General features: G+C 49.9%; 8 protein-coding genes across 8 annotated transcripts; 4 read left to right on the top strand and 4 right to left on the bottom strand.

Annotated features, from left to right (window-relative positions):
* The first annotated feature begins 734 nt into the window (after positions 1-734).
* Positions 735-1,884, top strand: BO72DRAFT_255422 (uncharacterized protein). The gene has a single exon (XM_040940078.1). The coding sequence runs from the start codon at positions 1,178-1,180 to the stop codon at positions 1,805-1,807; it is 630 nt and encodes a 209-aa protein (XP_040796880.1). The 5' UTR covers positions 735-1,177; the 3' UTR covers positions 1,808-1,884.
* Positions 1,885-2,693, bottom strand: BO72DRAFT_255298 (uncharacterized protein). The gene has a single exon (XM_040940077.1). The coding sequence runs from the start codon at positions 2,428-2,430 to the stop codon at positions 1,963-1,965; it is 468 nt and encodes a 155-aa protein (XP_040796879.1). The 5' UTR covers positions 2,431-2,693; the 3' UTR covers positions 1,885-1,962.
* A 2,539-nt stretch (positions 2,694-5,232) lies between these two features.
* BO72DRAFT_255261 (uncharacterized protein) lies at positions 5,233-5,751 on the top strand. The gene has a single exon (XM_040940076.1). It carries the CDS (start codon positions 5,361-5,363, stop codon positions 5,667-5,669), a length of 309 nt encoding a protein of 102 aa, XP_040796878.1. The 5' UTR covers positions 5,233-5,360; the 3' UTR covers positions 5,670-5,751.
* On the top strand, positions 5,382-6,261 carry BO72DRAFT_452240 (uncharacterized protein). Its single transcript, XM_040945683.1, has 2 exons — positions 5,382-5,497; positions 5,693-6,261. Exon 2 carries the CDS (start codon positions 5,834-5,836, stop codon positions 6,047-6,049), a length of 216 nt encoding a protein of 71 aa, XP_040796877.1. The 5' UTR covers positions 5,382-5,497; positions 5,693-5,833; the 3' UTR covers positions 6,050-6,261.
* A 3,121-nt stretch (positions 6,262-9,382) lies between these two features.
* Positions 9,383-11,350, bottom strand: BO72DRAFT_255197 (acetamidase/formamidase family protein). The gene is made up of 5 exons (XM_040940075.1): positions 11,017-11,350; positions 10,939-10,957; positions 10,573-10,861; positions 10,217-10,493; positions 9,383-10,124 (listed from the first exon to the last, which is right to left on the bottom strand). Exons 1-5 carry the CDS (start codon positions 11,089-11,091, stop codon positions 9,546-9,548), a joined length of 1,239 nt encoding a protein of 412 aa, XP_040796876.1. The 5' UTR covers positions 11,092-11,350; the 3' UTR covers positions 9,383-9,545.
* A 267-nt stretch (positions 11,351-11,617) lies between these two features.
* On the bottom strand, positions 11,618-13,133 carry usgS (transmembrane protein UsgS; the record flags this gene model as incomplete). The annotated part of the gene is made up of 5 exons (XM_040947118.1): positions 11,618-11,974; positions 12,029-12,428; positions 12,484-12,656; positions 12,721-12,827; positions 13,076-13,133. The coding sequence occupies 5 exons, from the start codon at positions 13,131-13,133 to the stop codon at positions 11,618-11,620; spliced, it is 1,095 nt and encodes a 364-aa protein (XP_040796875.1).
* Positions 13,134-13,535: 402 nt separating this feature from the next.
* On the top strand, positions 13,536-15,678 carry BO72DRAFT_452238 (uncharacterized protein). Its single transcript, XM_040945682.1, has one exon. The coding sequence runs from the start codon at positions 13,758-13,760 to the stop codon at positions 15,381-15,383; it is 1,626 nt and encodes a 541-aa protein (XP_040796874.1). The 5' UTR covers positions 13,536-13,757; the 3' UTR covers positions 15,384-15,678.
* Positions 15,679-17,378: 1,700 nt separating this feature from the next.
* On the bottom strand, positions 17,379-17,917 carry BO72DRAFT_413697 (signal recognition particle 14 kDa protein; the record flags this gene model as incomplete). Its single annotated transcript, XM_040942513.1, has 2 exons — positions 17,842-17,917; positions 17,379-17,735 (listed from the first exon to the last, which is right to left on the bottom strand). Coding segments are annotated over exons 1-2 (384 nt in total), but the record flags the coding sequence as incomplete, so codon positions are not given.
* Positions 17,918-18,030: the final 113 nt, after the last annotated feature.

The raw sequence follows: 18,030 nt of genomic DNA, 5'->3' as shown, positions 1-18,030 counted from the left end.
ATCATGAAACCATTGTCGAATAGACGGGATGCTCACTTAGAACTATTGGGCGCGAACGCTGGATGTCATCACCACGGCGTCTATAACCATATAGCAAAGCGCATCAACTATCGGGACAGCGCAGGGTTTGCCCCAGGTGGGCGGCTATGACTCTGCAGAACCAGGGTAACTCTTCCCAAAGCATAAGGGAAGAAGCAAAGAGCGGCTTGCTGAAGACTCAGGGGCGGCGGCAAGAACCACGTACCCTTATCAAACAGCGTTGGTGTTCTCAGGAGTCGCGACGATGCCGCTGAGGCTGGCAGATGTGAAGCGCCGTTCTGAAAACGGTTCGAGGGTTCATGGTGGATTCGCGGACATTGTTCGAGGGGTTCTGATTCAGATGCCGCGCGATAATACGGGGTAATGGCCGGATCATGAATATCGCTGGTTCAATAATCGAGGAGCGTTGAACTCTGGAGCATATAAAGAAGGGTTATCATGACAGCGGGTGGTGTAGTCTATCACTTCTCTGCAACCAAGTTTGGTCTTGAGTTAATTCTGCTCAACCCCGCCACTGTTGGCAAGATAGGTCGCTTCCTGTTCAAATTGTGTTAGTCGACACTTGACCCCACTTTGGTGCTCCACCAAGTATAGAACTTCAGATCTATAGACGGACACGCCGCTTGTCTTTTTTTTTTGCCTCATCTTCATCAGGATCGAGGCAGTGAACGAGGTAGGTAGGTCAAGTGGTGTTGTCCTGCTGTTGCTATTTTCGATCGGGGAGCCTGGTCGCGCTAACTCGATCGCGGCTTAGAGCCGACCTTGCCCGGAATTGCATCCAGCGGATACCGTCCCGTCCTGTATCCATACGAAACACAATTACATGTCCCTTACCGTTATCATACGAAACCAACTGAACTTTCATACTTCCTAATCCACCAACTGCTCGACAACCCATTTCGGAAACATCCACCGTGGGCACAGAGGGCACTACTATATTACCACCTTGTCCCCTGTTTACTGGCTTGGTCTATCGTCTCAATCGCATAAGATCATCGTCAATCTTAACCTCCTTGACATTCATCCCTCCAGTCCTTGTGAATCTATACAAACACCCCTTCTACTTTATCCACTATACAGATCCTCACACTCTACACTGCCTATTTATCGCATTCTTCATAGCTTCAAAGACAGTGCAATGGCTCCTCGACCTGCGCTCTATCCGCTCAAGACACCCAAAGGAGTATCTTTCCCTTCTGAACTTCAAGATGACCAGCCTTACGGGTCAGACACCAGTCAACAAGACGCAGACAATGGGCCTTCCGTACTACCACCCCGGGCATACACAGAGTTTCTTCGGGCATTAAGCCCTGTATATGCAGGACCAGAAGGCCTCAATGCGAGTTATACAAGATGGGTCATGAGCAAGACTCTGCCCTCTCCTATATCGTTGCCTTCGACCGCCAGCACCTCGTCTTTTCCCGGAAACATTGAGACGAAGACGAGCCCAACTTCTATTCCGCCATCGCCAGTCGCTTCCTCTCGACCTGTGAGGAGCTCCAGCACCTTACGACGTCTTCGTCCGTTGTCAACTTATCCATACTCCCCCATTACTGCCGAGTCCCCTCAGAGTCCGTTCACCGTACGAACTCCATATTCCCCTGCAGACCGGAGGACAATGAGCATCGACACAACAAATGCAGGCTGCGGGAAGACTGTTACTATCCAACATATTGTCACACGTACGGTCACTTTGAAGCGCACGCCTCCGCTCGAGGCGCCACCCAAAGGCAAAAGGCGGAGAACCAGCGACTCTGAAGAGCGGTAAACCTGCTTTGCTACATTCACGATCATATTTCGACAGATCGATGCCACCTTTTACGCTTCGGAGTTCCTGAATGATTGCTTTTTCTTGCCCTTCCTACTCGGTTCATGCTTGTATTCTGGGTTGCAATGATTTGGTTTTCTTTTTGTCCTGCATTATCAAGTTCTAAGCTCTATGACGACCGCTAGACACACGCGCATCCAGATCCTGGCGATTAGGATTGCAAACAAACAGGTGATGAGGTTTGGAGTTGGGGTATTTGCATGGTATCTTGTTGTCATCAGAAAACGCCATGTTTCTTTGTGGCTGCTTCGAGATAAATCAATAATGGTCTTTATTGTGGGCCGGGGGGAGGGCGTGCTTGGGCCCTTGGCGTTAGTTGTCTGACTCGGATCTGAACGAACCAATGAAATTAAACATATCGCTAAAGCATGTTGTTGATTTAATCTGAGCCAATAAGACTGCATACTTGAACGTTGGAAATCGCTTAGCCTTGGTAAATTTGCCGCCAGCTTGAGACCGGCATGCAAATCAGAGACTGGCAGATGTCGATTGAATCTGCCTTGACGCCACGAAGGATCTCCATGGCGTAACAGCTCAGCTTCCTTTTCCCACGTGTCAACCATCAGCCATAGCGGACGCCTGTCGTACGTGAGAGCTACTCTTGTGTTGCGTGAAACTTGTCAGACAGGATCGAATCGTGGCTTATTGCGGATACCGAAGAATGACTTGCTGCTAACACGGCCCCCATTCTCAGAGTCCAGATCCAACGTTTACAAATTGCAAGTGTTGTATGGTACCATTGCAGGATCCTGCCAGTGGAAAAAATGCTCCTATATCTAGCCTTCGCCCGCAAACAAATTGTATAGTTCAGATTGGAAAGGGGATATTCCTAACAAACAATCCTGCGGGATGCCTACGCGCATTTGTAATGATACGGCGTATAATACGTGATGAATCTGATATACCCGTAATACTATGTATTACAGAGCTGTATACGTAGTGGCCATGACACAGCATTGCTTACAGTCAACACCAGCCTATTCGTTTAACAAAGGAAGCACTTAATGGAAGCTCTCTCATGGAATAATAAAATTATCGATTGGAGCCTACACTGTCCAAGTCAACAAGCGCTTTCTCGGTGTGTCTACTCCAGCGCTACAAGGTACGGAATATCAAGTTTCTAGCTGACAATCCCGGTTTCTAGGATACCATGTTCAGGTATCGCCGACGTCAGGATATCTAGGGCGCCGAAAAAGGTGTCATACACACAGCCAAAGCAGATCTCGAGGGTGTCAGGGTCCACAGCAAGTTACATGGATCTTGCTGCGATGGATTCTTCAAGCTGGCGTGGTGGGTCCTGATCCATCTAGAACAAGCTATGATTTGCGCGTTTCACCACGATCTCAGTCCTTGGTGGTTCTAGTGACACCTGGTCCATGCAGCGTGGCGGAACTTCTGGCGGAAGAAGCTTGATGCCCGTTGATATCAGACAGCTTGGGATTGGCTAGAGTTTTGAGAGGCAATATGAGCAGACCGAGCATCGCGCAAAAACCACACAAAGGCCCCTGAGATACGACTAAAAAAAGCAGCAAGTCTAGAAATAGAACTCGGGTAAAAGAGAATAGTGCTGTATTCGCCTATCATTTGGCACTACAAGAGTGGTCGCCTATAGCGAGGAAGGCATGGGACATCTGGGCATGAGAGCATCGTGAATCTACTGACCAATAGGCGTACGGAACGGGAAGTGCTACCTACATGTAAGCCATTGATAACTTAACTAACTCAATCCCAGACCTAGCGTGAAATGAGTGATCCAGGTGTAGTGCAGTGCTAAGGTACTGCCCAGATACCTCTAGCTCGGGATAGGGTTGCCTCGGGTGATTGATTGGGCGGATAGCCCCTGCCGTGCGGGGGTGACAAACGTGACGCGGGACAGGGATTGTGCATGCTCACACCATCTGGTTGGACACCCTCTCCCACTATTGCTAGTAACCTGCAGCAACAAGGAAATCAGGGTGCGGGCGGCAGCCAGTTGCTATTTTTGGCCCTGATCGAATCTTCCCCGCCGTGATATGACTTTCAGGGTCTGCCAATGGTCGCGCCTGGTCGACTGGAATGATGCCAACATGACCCTTCCCCTGCTAAATTGCGCAGATAATGTAATGGCAAATCAGAGTGCAGCAATCGAATTTGATATTCTATTCTTGGGCCTCTCTAGCCGCCGACTCGGCCCACCTGTGCATCGTGCTTGATTCTACCGGGACTGTGGTACGCAAACAATTGTTAGCCGCCGAGGACCGCACTACAAAACACGCCCGAACTACTGCTCGCATGCCATTATCGGCATATCTCCCTCTTTTTATTCCCACCTCACCAATCAGAATCATCAAATGACATTGGCCTCCTGTGCAGGACTTGCGCACTCACAAGCGCATCATGCATCGCTCTTCTTCTCATTTGCCCGTCGCAGTGTGATGAACAGAAATAGAAACCCTCCATCACATCATGGTCTCTACTAGCGTTGCGGCCCCTCAAGCTCCAGCTTTGTTTGCTGCTCTATTTCCATCCTCCTTCGCGCTTATGTTTCAAGATGATAACCTGCGGCTTTAGGCTCAACCAACGACCGTTCATAGCGCCTAGCTAAGTGAATTGAACCCCCGTCACTCGACATCCTAATTCGGGAGTGGAGATCTTCTGGGCTGATCTCCACTTTGGGGAGATCCACTGCAGCGCTTTCAAATGACAGGGGCGGTCTACTAGGGGATTATTTTTGGAAACAATTTAATCTTAACCTCATGCCTACGCGACCGCCATGTCCATTTCACTTCTACACCAAAACTTTTGGTATGGTTGTAGAAGAAGTAGATAGAATCTAAGTTAATTTCTCAGTGCATCGTTATGCCAAATAACAGGATCAAAAAGCTGTTCGTTGGGGAGGGGAATATCACAAAAGGATTCACATACACCGTAGGTATGTAGGAATCATGGAGGCATGTATGCACGGAGCGCTATCAAAAATCGGAATTCATGCTCAGCCAATCACAAGGGGCATTGCTGAGGAACACATTGTTACGACTGTGCGTCACGCTGCATGACGGCCTGCTAGGTTGCAAGAACAATGACTTAGACCGACTCTTCTCTAGGTTATTTTTGTCTCCCACTAGCAGATATGGTTTCTATTTTTACTTTGGCCTGGGCAAACTTGATTCTACAGATTGTCATCCCATTGCATACCAAGCGTCAATGAGCTCGATGGCGGAGGTTATTCTAGCAGTATCGCTACCAGTTTCCATCTAGAAATCTGATTCTATCCCGATCTTACCGTCGCCCCTAACCTATTTTCGGCCTAAGGTGCTCGACGTGCTGCCTGCAGCAAGCCTCTAATCTTAATTTTACTCAAATCAAACGTTTTTCTCCAGCAATATCGGCCACCTTCATTTCTCATACCGCACGCAATGGCCCTGTTGTCATTCCGATTCTTCCTGCCTGCTTGTCTATCATCGGTCTCCGGTTGCTTTTTCTTCGCCCCCTTATGAGATAATTATAGCAACTCATGGTGGGGGAATTGAACAGACTGCGAATCTGCATCCCTAGCGCTTGTCACTTTCTTTCCTTCCCCGACCCCTTCTTACCCCTAGCCGCCTCTATAACATCAATATTCAATGTTCAGCATCTTGCCTTGTCGATCCTGTACGGTATGTATAGTACAGTATCGTACAACACCTACATCCCCCCTCCCCGGAGCTCTAAAGTTCACTGTACAATAAGCATCGGACTAATTTTTATTTTTTCTTATCCTAGCATCCCAAACTATGCTTCTCTCCGAACCTTCTTCGTAGAGTCCCATCTGATGATGCTCTAAATATTCTAATTTTAACACTGAAGTTGATCAGCACATCATGCAGCGCAACACGCCGCACCACCACGCAGCGCTTCGCTTCATGGTTTTTGGCCTCTTAGTTGTTGAAAATCCACCTGTTCACCATACCTGCTCTAATCTATGTCACTGATCGAGTCCCTTCTGCAATGCTTGATATCCACATTATATTCTGTCTGGTGATGTACTTCTTGCCCATCGTGGGGTTTCGTCGGGTTCTCTTCCAGGAGAACAGGATAGAATATCCTTATGGAAAGATCGTCAATTTCGTTGAAGAGGAACTCGCTCCCGGAAATCCCGACAAGTTTCCAGTGTACCCTTATAATCCGGGCTTCATGATGGTAGTTGCGTGTTACAGTATATGAACTGTGCTCTTGAAGGTTGAACTGTAGACATCAATTATAGTCTATTTTAGCTTAGAGATAGAGTGAGTTGCAAAGCAATGAGCTGGTAGTCTAATAGCAGTTTGTAGGGAGGATAAAATAAGAGCCTCATGCAGCAGGGTGTCTTGAAGCGGTGATAGTTACTCTCACCACCACCATCATACATCTACTATCGCCCAAGGGGGTAAACTCGGAGAGTGTTTGTCAAATGGTCCGCTGGCAAGCTTTAAAAGATTCAGTTGCTGGCTTTTCGCTCTTTTGCAATCTCAGTTCTAGCATTCGGGCTCGAGTATCGTTGATCATGATCAAGGGTGGTCTGTGATCTGGGACTGTGAATGAATGGGTGAATCGTAAGACCTTTGATAAACAGTAGTAAGCATGAAGAGTGTAGAAGAAAGGAGTTGGATGAGAGATGAATAGAGATGTACTACTAATAGTAAGGGCTGTCTCTATTCACTGACTCCGGCTATTATTCCGTGCACCCCTGCCTACTAAGTATAGTGAACAAGCTTGTTTCCTCATTCTCTACATTATCAGCGGAGAAGACCATTCAACCTTACATTGATTCACTGTAAAGCTTCTTGTTTCACCTTTAGTAGGCTGCAAGCTGTTCAACCTTTCTTCTGCCTTACCATTCTTTCTGTTCTTCTACTCTTCCACACTTCTACTCTGCGACTCTGCCGCTCTCTTGATACTCTGATCCTTCTCATCTACCAGAGAGCTAGACGTACCTGCCATGGCTGTATCAAATTTCAACGTCCCTCAGACCGGCTGCCAAGCAAGCAGCTTAACACCCAGTTACTGATATAATGGCTGCCTACAAGCCGGTATGAAGAAAACTATTTACTTATGATTTTCTTCGTGGTGACAGGTACTCCTATTGATACCATTCCACACATTGATTGCCCTCGACTCGTACGATATCATAAAACATATCTCCTTTACGATTTTCAACGTGATATATCAGAAGCTGAGAAGCAGACATCTAAGCAAGCGCATCTCTACCAACGTATCATTCTCACAAATCCTACGTTGCTTTTGACCCAGGTATCCAAGGGGCCAAACTTGAGAGAAAGAAGAAGGCTCCCACGAAGCCCGATAATACATACTCACCACTTATCATCCTCCGGTGGGTTACTGGCCATGATACTAACTGAGAGATAATTGCATTCGCTCAGTCTCAGTCATCTAGACTTCTAAGCAACAATCTTTTCCGAGTCGAGGTTGCTCAAAGCTGAGAGCGATTTGCTCTCTTCGCCTTTGCCAAAACTGGACACACAGAACCAGCGGACGGAATGACCGTGTGTATCTCTGTACCTTGTGTCTCAGGGGACTCGATGAGGAATCTCAGCGCGATTGATGCAGGTTTCAGAGATATGTTATGTATGCATTCGAGAATATGGGCAAAATAATTGCTCATCGTGATGCATATACCATACTCATGTCAAGGCATCAAAACCAAATTGGAACATGCCCAGAGTCCCAGTGGATAGCCGATGGTCCTACCTACCCCTCGCCCTTTTGTTATAAATACTAGAAACCCACACAGCTAGTATGCAACCTTCATGAAGTAAATGCCGATAGTCACCTGATTAAGTTGAGGCGGATGCAGGATCCGCTAGAATCGGCCACCTACACCAAATGTTGTGCTGATGTGAGGGACATGCGGTGACCAATTTCATCATTTACCGCGTTCCGACGTATCCTTGGGCCAAAACGAAGATCGCGAAGCTGAAGATGTATACTCCTGAGGAGATACAAGAGCAACGGGATAATACCCCGACGACGGTGGTCGCCCGCATTATTAAACGGTGCGTGTCTCCGTGGTCGTCGAAAACCATGTTTCCTCTGAAGTCAAATGGCAAGTTGAGAATGGTCCATCAATACCTTGCGTTAAATGATGCGATTGTTGAGATGGCTTATTCGATGCGAAGAATCGAACCTAACCTCAACAGCATGGCGTTAGCAAAACTCCATGTCTTCTTCAAGGCGGATGCAGCCGACGGTTACTGGGCAGTTCCTCTTGCTGCTGAACATGCATATTAGACCACGTTCAGTACCATTCTCGGGCAATTTTGATGCCGGCGCATTGGGGCAAGGCCTTACCGGAGCTTAGTCTAGTCAACAATCAGATGCACCATATCAAAGAGATCACGTACTGCGCCTACAATGGTAGCATGTCCTATCACGTCTTTAAGACGTTGATCTTTTTGCTCCTGGATCTTCGGTTGAGCCCGACAATCATGAGATTACTCCTGTCATTCAGCGGTGCTTTTCCTCTATGCCACTGCACTCAACCGCGTCAAGCGCGTACAACAGCTTGTTTCCTTTATTCTAATGCTTGTTGAGGTTTATCCTTTATTTGAAGCAACATCCCGGCTGATGGTAGCCCGGTAGCTTAGTTATTGCTTATTAGTCAATAGTCACTCTTCTTTTTTATTATTTAGCCTCAATCTGCCTGTCTCTTAGCTAGTGAAAATATCATCAATCAAATTGCTTGATTTGATGAATTGTTCTACCTTCCTCCCTCCTCATATCGGAGTCCTCAGTACGAACGTCTATTCGTCTCGATGGATTCCAGACTGCATATTCAGTCTATTTCTTATATTCTAAAATGATTCAGTCATCGTCTCTAGACGCTATATTTATCGACTATCTCGACCTTACGCCACCGTCACTGGATCTATGACGATCTTGATATATCTAGCAGTCGAGGACACCAGCAGTTCTTAGAACTGCGGCATCTGTAGCGGAATACGTGGTAGTCGATATTCGGCCATTAGCTAGTCTTGCTCTTCCGAATTTCCTTTCCTTGACAACTCAACACAATTCATCTTGATACTTACGTTTCCTCGCCCATGGCGATGTTCCGTGACATCTGGTAGCAGTACAGGATCTTCCATCTCATCGGGAACCAACAGAATGACCATTATGATATCCCCGAACATCACGAAGGGTTTATGCTACGCATGTGCCGATCATAATCCATAGATCCTCTTGTTCGCTGCTGCGAATAAGGCTTCGGTTTCTGGCATGGTGAAAGGCTCCTTGCAATGCATATCCCGGACATATGATACTCCATGAGAGATGCCATGTGGTTGTTGCTGGGGTAACTTTTCCTTGCAGGTCTCTTTTAACTCTGTCTGGGATCCGAGTCGCCAGTCATTCTGTGCTATGCCCTTTTCATCTTTTGGGCTTCGCTTGTCGGTATGTTAGGTCTACATGGTCGAAACTCTTTCCTTTGTCAATGTACGCCTGGGTGGCTAATTTTAAGGCAGAAGCTGTGCTCTTACGTATTGAATAGTCTACACAATGGTCCTGCTCTCGCATTGAAGGCAACTAACTCAAGACCGCGGAAAGGCATTGACTAACTGATGCTGGCCCGTAAGGAATAATCATACCAAGCTGGAAGAGACCACGTAGGATTGAAAGGCAACAGCATTCCTCAATTCTTGACAAATAAACCACTGCATCTACCCTACTCACTTGTAAACGCACAGCTCCCCATGTCCAACTGCACCACATCCCCCTCCGGCCGAATGTCAAAGTCAAAGATATCCATGGGCACCCCCAGCGTCGTGCACGCGTTGGGGATATCCACCAGCCCGGCGATATGTCCCTGCACCGGCGCGCAGCTCAGCAGCAGGTAGATCTGGTAATCATCATACCCATACCGACGCAAATACTCGATGACCCGCAGGCAGGTCTGGCGGTAAGCCACCGTGGCATCCAGGTAATGCTGCTTTCCGTTCTCATCAACCGAGAATCCCTCGAAGGTCAGGTATCGACCCGGTCCGAATTGCGGCTCCACGGGGCCGGGGTGGAAGATCGGGGACTTCATGCCCATCTTGGCCATCCCGCCCTTGAGCACGGTGAACTTGAGCGTGATGACGCCGGCCATCTCGATGGCGCCGCAGAAGGAGATCTCCCCGTCGCCCTGCGAGAAGTGCAGATCGCCGACGGAGAACTTCGCGCCGGGGACGTGCACGGGGAGGTAGACCTTGGAGCCGCGGGACAGGTTCTTGATGTCGCAGTTGCCGCCGTGTTCGGGGCGGCCCTAGAGCAGAAATCAAGATTGTGTTAGCTTGAGCTCAGCTTCCAACTTCACCTCGTTTCACGGGAACGCATGAAGAAGTGAGGGAAGCATACCGGAATCGTCCTCGCCCCTTCTCTGGCGATCTTCTGCTTCAGACTCTCATCGGCACTCCCTGCATGTGCATTCTTCGGCTCGGGGGGCTTCGCCACATCGCGCTGGAGATCCGCGCTCGCCGCGATCAACTCCCCCTCCCGACGATTCCACTCCGCCAGAATCTCGGCGGACGGCGCGCAACCCAGGATTCCGGGGTGGATCAGTCCCGCGAAGCGGACGTGGGGAATGTGTCGCGACGAGCAGAAGATCCCCTCAAAGTCCCAGATGGCCTTTGCTCTGCGGTATACAGTCAGTCAGTTCTAGGGCCTCGCCTCTCCTCCCAAATCAGATTGCGAAAGGTAAGGGTCTGGCTCACGCTCTAGGATAAAGCTCATCCAGAAACCCGCCTCCATTATTCTTGTCGAAGATCCCCGTAAACCCCCAGGGGTGATCCTCGAAGGGCTGAACGTCTTGAATCTCCACCAGCAGAACGTCGCCCGGCTCGGCGGTTTCGATCTCGAAGGGACCGGATAGGTAGTGGATCTGGGTGAGGTCGACATTCTTGACGTCGTCGGCGGAATCGTTGTTCTTGATCTGGCCGCCGGTCCAGTCGAGACATTCGATCTTGACGACTTCGTTGTTGGCGATTTTGCCGCATGCGGGGACTGGTTTCGTTCAAATGAGGTTATGATTAGCATGGCGCTTGGAGATTATGTCAGATCAATAGAGACTGTGGCGGTACCATCTGGATGCCATCGGTTCTGCAGAATATCAGTATCGGTGCGGAGACAGGAACTGTATCAGATCAGATGACACGCACGTGTAAGCCAGGCTGCTCCCAGGCGGGCTTGTCAAGATCAACCGTGAGCGCCGTGCGGATCTTCTTGTGGCCCATGGTGAGTACGATGTGATGTGATACTTCTGTCTGGTATCTGATGAAGGTCTTTGCAGATGTACAGCAGAAGGGAAGAATGAGTTTAGCTCTGCAGGAAACGCCCCTCCCCCGGGCTGACAGTCGCCAATTAAGTATTCGTAGCTGCACGATCCTCCCCTGCAGCTAAGAAAAACATTCCCCGCTGCAGCAGTTCAAAGAAAGTCTCGCTCAGACCCATGGTTATCAGTAGGTCAAATCGGAAATGAACGGGGAGGATGATGAGGGGGAGGGAGAGAAAGTGGGACAAGGTTATCTTATCGGAGGGTCAATGACGCTTATCTGCGGGGAAGCTTCTCCCACCTCTTCCCATCTATTTTGCATTCAACTATTTCTGATAACGATATCGGAATTGTTACACCCATACGGCTCTTATAAAAGCCCTTTACAAATTTCCCCAAAACTCCGCCCCAAATCTATACAGATCCCGGCTTGTCTACTCCGCCGCTCATTCAAATCCCGGGGCCTTCCTCCTTCAATCCACCACCATCTAGGACAATTGCCGGCTAGGGGCATCAGATGCCTTGGGCTTTTTCTCCTCTTCTTCCATGTTAATCTTGTCGAGTTTATCTAAGGGAAGACTCAGGAAGTCGTGCTTGTTCTTCCAGGTCGTCTGAGTCTCGGCGAATCCCTCCTTCAGCGCAGGGCTCGGTGGGGGATCCGTGATCTTGGTGACCAGATAGGCAGTCGATGCCTGAGCCACGCCGTAGAGGAGGACTCCAATGAAGGGCGCCTTCATAACGTGGGTGAAAGCGAATGCGAAGCCGAACAAGACCCCTTCACGATCAGCGAACCAACGCTTCTTCTGCTCATGGGTGAAGGGCACACGGCTGAAGTAGGGCTCCAACTGTTCCTGCTGTTAGACAAATGAGCACGAGAGGGAGGCAAGAAAATAACCTACAAGTTCACGCATAAGGCTGCGGGAGGCATAGTAACTGTGCAAGAACGAGACCACGTAGCTCTTGGGGAGGATAAAGCCGGCCCCGAAAATGACAGCCGCAGGGGTCGTTCCCACGGCGCTTTGGAAGGCGAAGAACGAAGCAGCCGGCATCACGAAAGGACCGATGACGGGGACCAAAGAGAAGAGGTAAGTGCCGAGGAGCAATCCAGCCCGCTTGCCGTACCGTCTGAGGAACATGAAGAATGCTGCAAGGCCGGCGCCCTTGGGAGTTCTGACCTTGCCGTCTGCGGTGGTGTACATGGAAAGGTTGGGGTAATACATCTCGCGCAGGTTCTTGGGGTCTTCATGCTTGTGCTTGTGCACGTAGGTCGCGTCAACCCATTTGAGGGATTCCATGAAACTAACTAGTCAACAAACCCAATCCGACTGAATATCAATCATAATATTTGACTTACATCTCGTCCAGGGTGGGTGTGATATAACGCATTAGTGTCATGAGCAAGAAGGGCACCTGGAGCACCGAGTTGGAGATGAAGTCGAGACCCTCGACGAGAGAGTCATCCCAGGTGGCATTTTCTAGATCAAGAACCCATGAGAGGATCCAGAGAACGAATTTGACCCCAATGATCTAGACGTGATATGTTAGCTTGGGGGCCAGATATCTCGAGGCTGGTAATTGGCACCGCTCATACCGGAATTTGAATGATAAGTTGGATAGCAATTCCAACAGCGACTGCAAAGACAGCCTGTCGAAAGTGGTTGTATTTAAATAAGTCGGGATTCCCCAGCGCGCGGACAGCTATGAAGCGATGGTCAGCGATCCAACTCTCATGCTCCGATGACGTAGGTGTTTTGCTCAATGCCGCCCATCGATCATTCTGCGCGACAGCAGGTCTGACGATCAAGAATCGAGAAAGCCAGGCATGACAAAGCAAGAGAAGCCATCTCAAAGACCCCTTTTCTGCTTCACATGGTGGATTCCATGGAGCCACAAGCAAGCTCCACGCGGCGGGTGGAGAGGTAATAGAGGGGAAGAATCTCACTCACTTCCAACAATGGTGAGCTGACAGCCGCGAATAACGGCGTTCGGCTCGAAGTTCGGCATGATGCTCGACTATACCCAGGAAGAAAGCAGATTTGAGCTCAGGGATAGTGAAAGAGAAAGAATTGGACATGTAGAGCTATTTATAGTGGTGCGTTGGCTCGAGGGGGAACAGCCACAGGCAACCACATAACGGAAATGTCCAAGTATGGCTGTGATTGTGGATTGGTGCAACATCCGCTAAGCGCCGGAGCCAGCAGCCGGACTACCCGCCCAGCCCCACGACGCCACATTTCACGTGATTGTGTTGGGTGCCTTACTGCCTGAGGCTATGTACATCATACTCCACACCAGCCCCAACAAGCTTGCAGCGTGCAGAGCGCAGGGGAGATCCGCGACTAGTCCAGATTGGTTTTTGCCATGATTATTCCAGTTTGAGTTCATCCATCCATCTTCCGGGGTCATTCGGGCTCGATTATCTCACCACCACCACCATCATTCTTTCCTATTCCCCCCCCTCCTCAATATCCCTGCTGATCGTCTCTCCTTTTCCATTTTTGACACTTCCATATTTCACATCGCCTGCACTTTTCTATCACCCTACACTTTTATTCAATGTAATCTTCTGTTTCGGTCCCTTTCTTTTTTTCCTTATATTCCCATCATCCCAGATCCCCATGATTGAGGATGTCTAATTCCTCCGATGCGCCGCTCCCTCAGACCTTGTCCATCCGTCGGTCTGCTACTCTCCCCACCAAATTAAACCCGCGTACACGTCGTCACTCAGAATATGTGAAACCGTCCGAGAACGATCTCTTCTACCATCCCTCCGCCAAAGTCGTCCATTTTGCCCCTAGAGCCCTCGCGCCTATCCCCTCGAGCACCGCGCCCGCGGACTTTGATTACCCGGTTGATACCGTCGAGACACTTCCTTGGAGATCGCCTACCGAACGCACGGTCGCGCTCGCGCCGCTTCGTCTAGAAAATGTTCACGGCTTGACTGTCTTCTTGAAATGCGGCAATGTCGTCCACGCCATCCTCAAGAACTCACAATGTTGGTGCGTTGATGGCGAGTCGACTTTCGTCCTGCGCATCCGACCTCTCACCTATTATCGCATCGAACTGCCCAACGAAGTGGAGGACGATAGAACGTTGGTCGCGGAAATGAAGAATGTGTTGCCGAAGATTCTCCGATATGAAGTTACGCCCTGTCCCTTCAAGAGGGGCTTCACCGTCGAAATCCCCGAGGAAGCCAAGGCGCCTAGAAGGAAGAGGGCATGGCGTCCCAAAGGGCGCAGAGAAAGCGCCCCCGTCTCTTCCATATACAAGCACGACCGACTTCAACCAAAGGATGACTTGGCGACTGACTCGCCTAGCGCTGGCGAAGACACGGACGGAGATGCGACGGACGATAGTGGCTTTACGACCAGAGGCAGCAACAGCACCGTTTTAGAGACCATCGCAGACGACAATGAGTCGTCTGAGCCCATTCAGATCGCAGGGCCAACTCAGCGTTCGGGCCAGTCCGTGGCCGAAACACAGCAGAACTTTCAGACCTTGCTGGCAAGGTTCGAAGATATTGCTGAAGATCAGGTTGATCCTGAACTATCATTTTCCTCTAGTGTGGAATCATTTCACTCACTTGGCCCTTCTTTTACAGCTATCCCGGATTTGGACACCTGCTCTACTCCTGCGTCAAGCGAGAGTGACGACCACTATGACAATGAAAGTGGTGATGTTCACTCGTCTTCGGAAGACTCACATCTTCCCAAGTCGAAGCGTTCTGACAATAGGGTCTCTGTATACGTCGACTGCTGGGATCATATGTCGCCGGCAGACGATCTAGCAAGAGACCTTTCCGAGCAGGAGCCCCAACCAGTTACCATCGCCCCTAACTCTCCTTCGCCCGCCCCAGAACCTACCGGGCTTGCTTCAAGCACCGACTCTAATTCTAATCTTTCCAGCATGAGCGCAGAATTTCGCCGTCGCTCCAAGGCATCCCGCCAGCGGGAGGTCTCTCCCATGCCACCACCATCTACTTTGACGCTTGCCAAACCTGAGAAGCACGATGCAGCTTCTTTGATTCACAAGACCGCCTCACTCGTCTTGGTCCCTCCCATTCAGCTCCTGGTCGTGCTCATCCATATTGCTGCCCGGATTGTTATCGGGCCTGCTCTGAACTCGACTATGGGGGAGCTCAAGCGCAACATCGAGGACCAATTAGCTGAAGGTCAGGATATTGTGGATGATTTCGACCTTCCTCTTCCTGATTGCTTTAGAAGGTCCGAGGAGTCTACTGACAAAGACTCATGACATGTGGGCGGAAATAACAGCTTCGCTGGCTCACCATACTATTCTTTCCCAGTTCAACATACCACTCTTTGGCCCCTTTCCTTCACTCACATCCGTCAGTCATGATATTCTTGTTTTATTCCCACACACGCCTTCATTCTGTGATGATCTGTCTACATGAATTTCCGTTATCCAGTCCCATGCATGGTCCGGGACACATTTGATTTGTGGGTGGGCCAATCTGCATTGGAAATGTACCCTAATGTCTTTATTGTATTCTAGCGTGTACCATCAATTATACTTAATTTGTGAGACATTTCTTTTCTAGACATCTGAAATCATCAACCTGCCAATCAACTTTCTGCCCATTGTGATTTAATAAGTAGGGTACTACCTTAGAGACGCAACACGGACCTTCGGGGTTGAGACCTGAACGAATGGCATGATCTAGATTGGGGACAAAGAAGGTTGATAGGTCACATTAGCGTGAGGGGGAGGGCCGGGAGGTGGAATCAACAATACTAGTAGGTAAGCGCCCGCCCACGGCAACAACCTAAGGTCCCCCGTTCCCCATACTTAAATGCTAAGTTAGTTATTACCACCAAACCACCTCCCCTCCTCGAATTGCAGCGCGTAGTAGTTACTCGCTACTACGTCCATCTTCACCTCCTCCTTTCTCATTTCCTCCTTCTCACCCCACCCCCAACTCCATCCCCCGATTTCCCCTTCTCCCCCTCTATGCACGCCACACCACCACAACAACCATGTGGCGGAAAGTCCCCATGCGCCTCCGCCAACAAAGCCGGGTCTGGCTCACGGCCCTCCACGCCTGGTGGAAAGTGCCCCTGAAGTTCCAGCAAAAACGGGTCCTCTTCCTGGCCAGCCTGATCCTCTTCACCGTCCCGCCCATCCGCCAACGCGAGAACGGCTACTACCGCTTACCGGCCCCGGGCTTGCCCGCCTTCCCTCGCCTGCCGGTCTCCAAATAATCAAATCACGGGGTCGTTTGTCGTTTGGCGGAACGATAACAAACCGGGGGGGTTATCGTCTCGATCATCACGCGGTTTCTCTATGTGGTTTGTCTGGGGTAGAGGGTTTTGGGGTTTGCGGGGGAAACACTATGGCATTTACACTGGGGGGTGGGGGTCTTAAGCTTGACGATGGCTTGTGGGTTTGGCTATTTGTCGGGCTTTCGAATTGGAGAAGTGGTGAGAGATTGGACATTGATGTTCGACACGGCGGGGACTTCTGGTTATCTCGTTGGAGGGTTGGCTCCTGGGTGGTGGTGGTTGACTATCCGGTGGGGACTGCGGCATTGATAAGGAGTCGGTGGGTGGGTGGTTGTGTAGAGGACGGCGCATTCAGCGCGTATTTCCTTCCAACCTTACTTATTTTCTCGGTCTCTATTGGGTTGAAATGTGTCACGGGCTGGATTCCTGGGTACCTTATACTGCGGCTCTTGGGAGGTTGTCTTTTGCTTGATAATGGAGGATGATGATTGGCTTCACAGGGAAGAGAGACAAGTTGTCCTAGAGTGTGATGAGGGACGGATCCGTGACCAGGGGAGAACAACGGTTTGATTGCCGAGGAGATGTGCAACTCTGGGTTCTTCTTTGGTGCATGTAGAGATTTGGATGGCCCTTCTTGATATCCATCGGTATCTTCTAGCATGGGGACCATGCTGCCATGCTTCGTCCTTGAGAAACCCATAGAGCATGTTCAAATACTCTACAACTGATGGCTCGAGAACTCGGTTACTCCATACCCAGTTGCATGAATAGCAGTTGATAAATGAAAGAACAACAAAAGAGATAGACCCATGAAACGCCGATAAATGCAATCAAATCAACCATACAATGAATAAGCAACCACAGATCATTCATCATATCCTCCAACCCCTCAAACCTTCCCATTCGCACCCAACCAACCCCAAAGCCACAGTCCATAATCCTACCTCAATAGGACCTCGACTTCATACCTAACAACTAGAAATCAAGCCTTCTGCACCTTTCCCCCAGCCTTCCCCTTGGCAGTCTTCTTCTTACTGCGATCCCGCTTCTTCAACCCCGTCATCCCCGCCTTACACACCTCCGCATACCGGGCGTAGAACGCCTCCAGCTCCTCCGGGCTCACCACCGTCGACAGCTTGACTTTCTTGGCGCCGGCCGCCGCTGTCTTCTTGTCGGTCTTCGCTTTCTTCGGGTTCGGGGCGCCGGTGTTGCCGTCTGTCGCGCGGATGAGGATTGCTGGCTGCTGTTGTTGTTGCTGGTCCTGGGAGTTATCGGCGTTGATCCAAGGCTTTTGGGTGAGGTAGACGGAGCCGCGGGCTTTTTGGGAAGTGGTCGTTAGGAGGGTGGTTAGAGAGGTGAAGAACTATTTTTTGGGTTAATTTAGATGTATAGAATGTAAAGGGATGGGGGGGGAGGGGTTTAGGTTCTGAGAGAGAGATTGGGGGATTGGGGGTTCGGGCTGGACAGACCTCCTCATGGTTAAGGTGTGCGGGCATTTTGAATGGATGCGTGCCCAGTAATGGGGAATGTTGATGGTGTAACTTGAGTGATTGGTTTGGAGGATATGGTGGTATTGAACACCTTGTAAGTTGTCTTGAGTGGGCTGCAAGTTGAAGTATTGGGATATAGGGAAGCAGCGGCTCAATCCACTTTTGAAG

The sequence above is a fragment of the Aspergillus fijiensis genome (genome assembly GCF_003184825.1).
Source record: "Aspergillus fijiensis CBS 313.89 unplaced genomic scaffold BO72scaffold_67, whole genome shotgun sequence".
Taxonomy (NCBI): Eukaryota; Fungi; Ascomycota; class Eurotiomycetes; order Eurotiales; family Aspergillaceae; genus Aspergillus; species Aspergillus fijiensis.
This window is presented reverse-complemented; position numbering and strand designations above follow the sequence as displayed.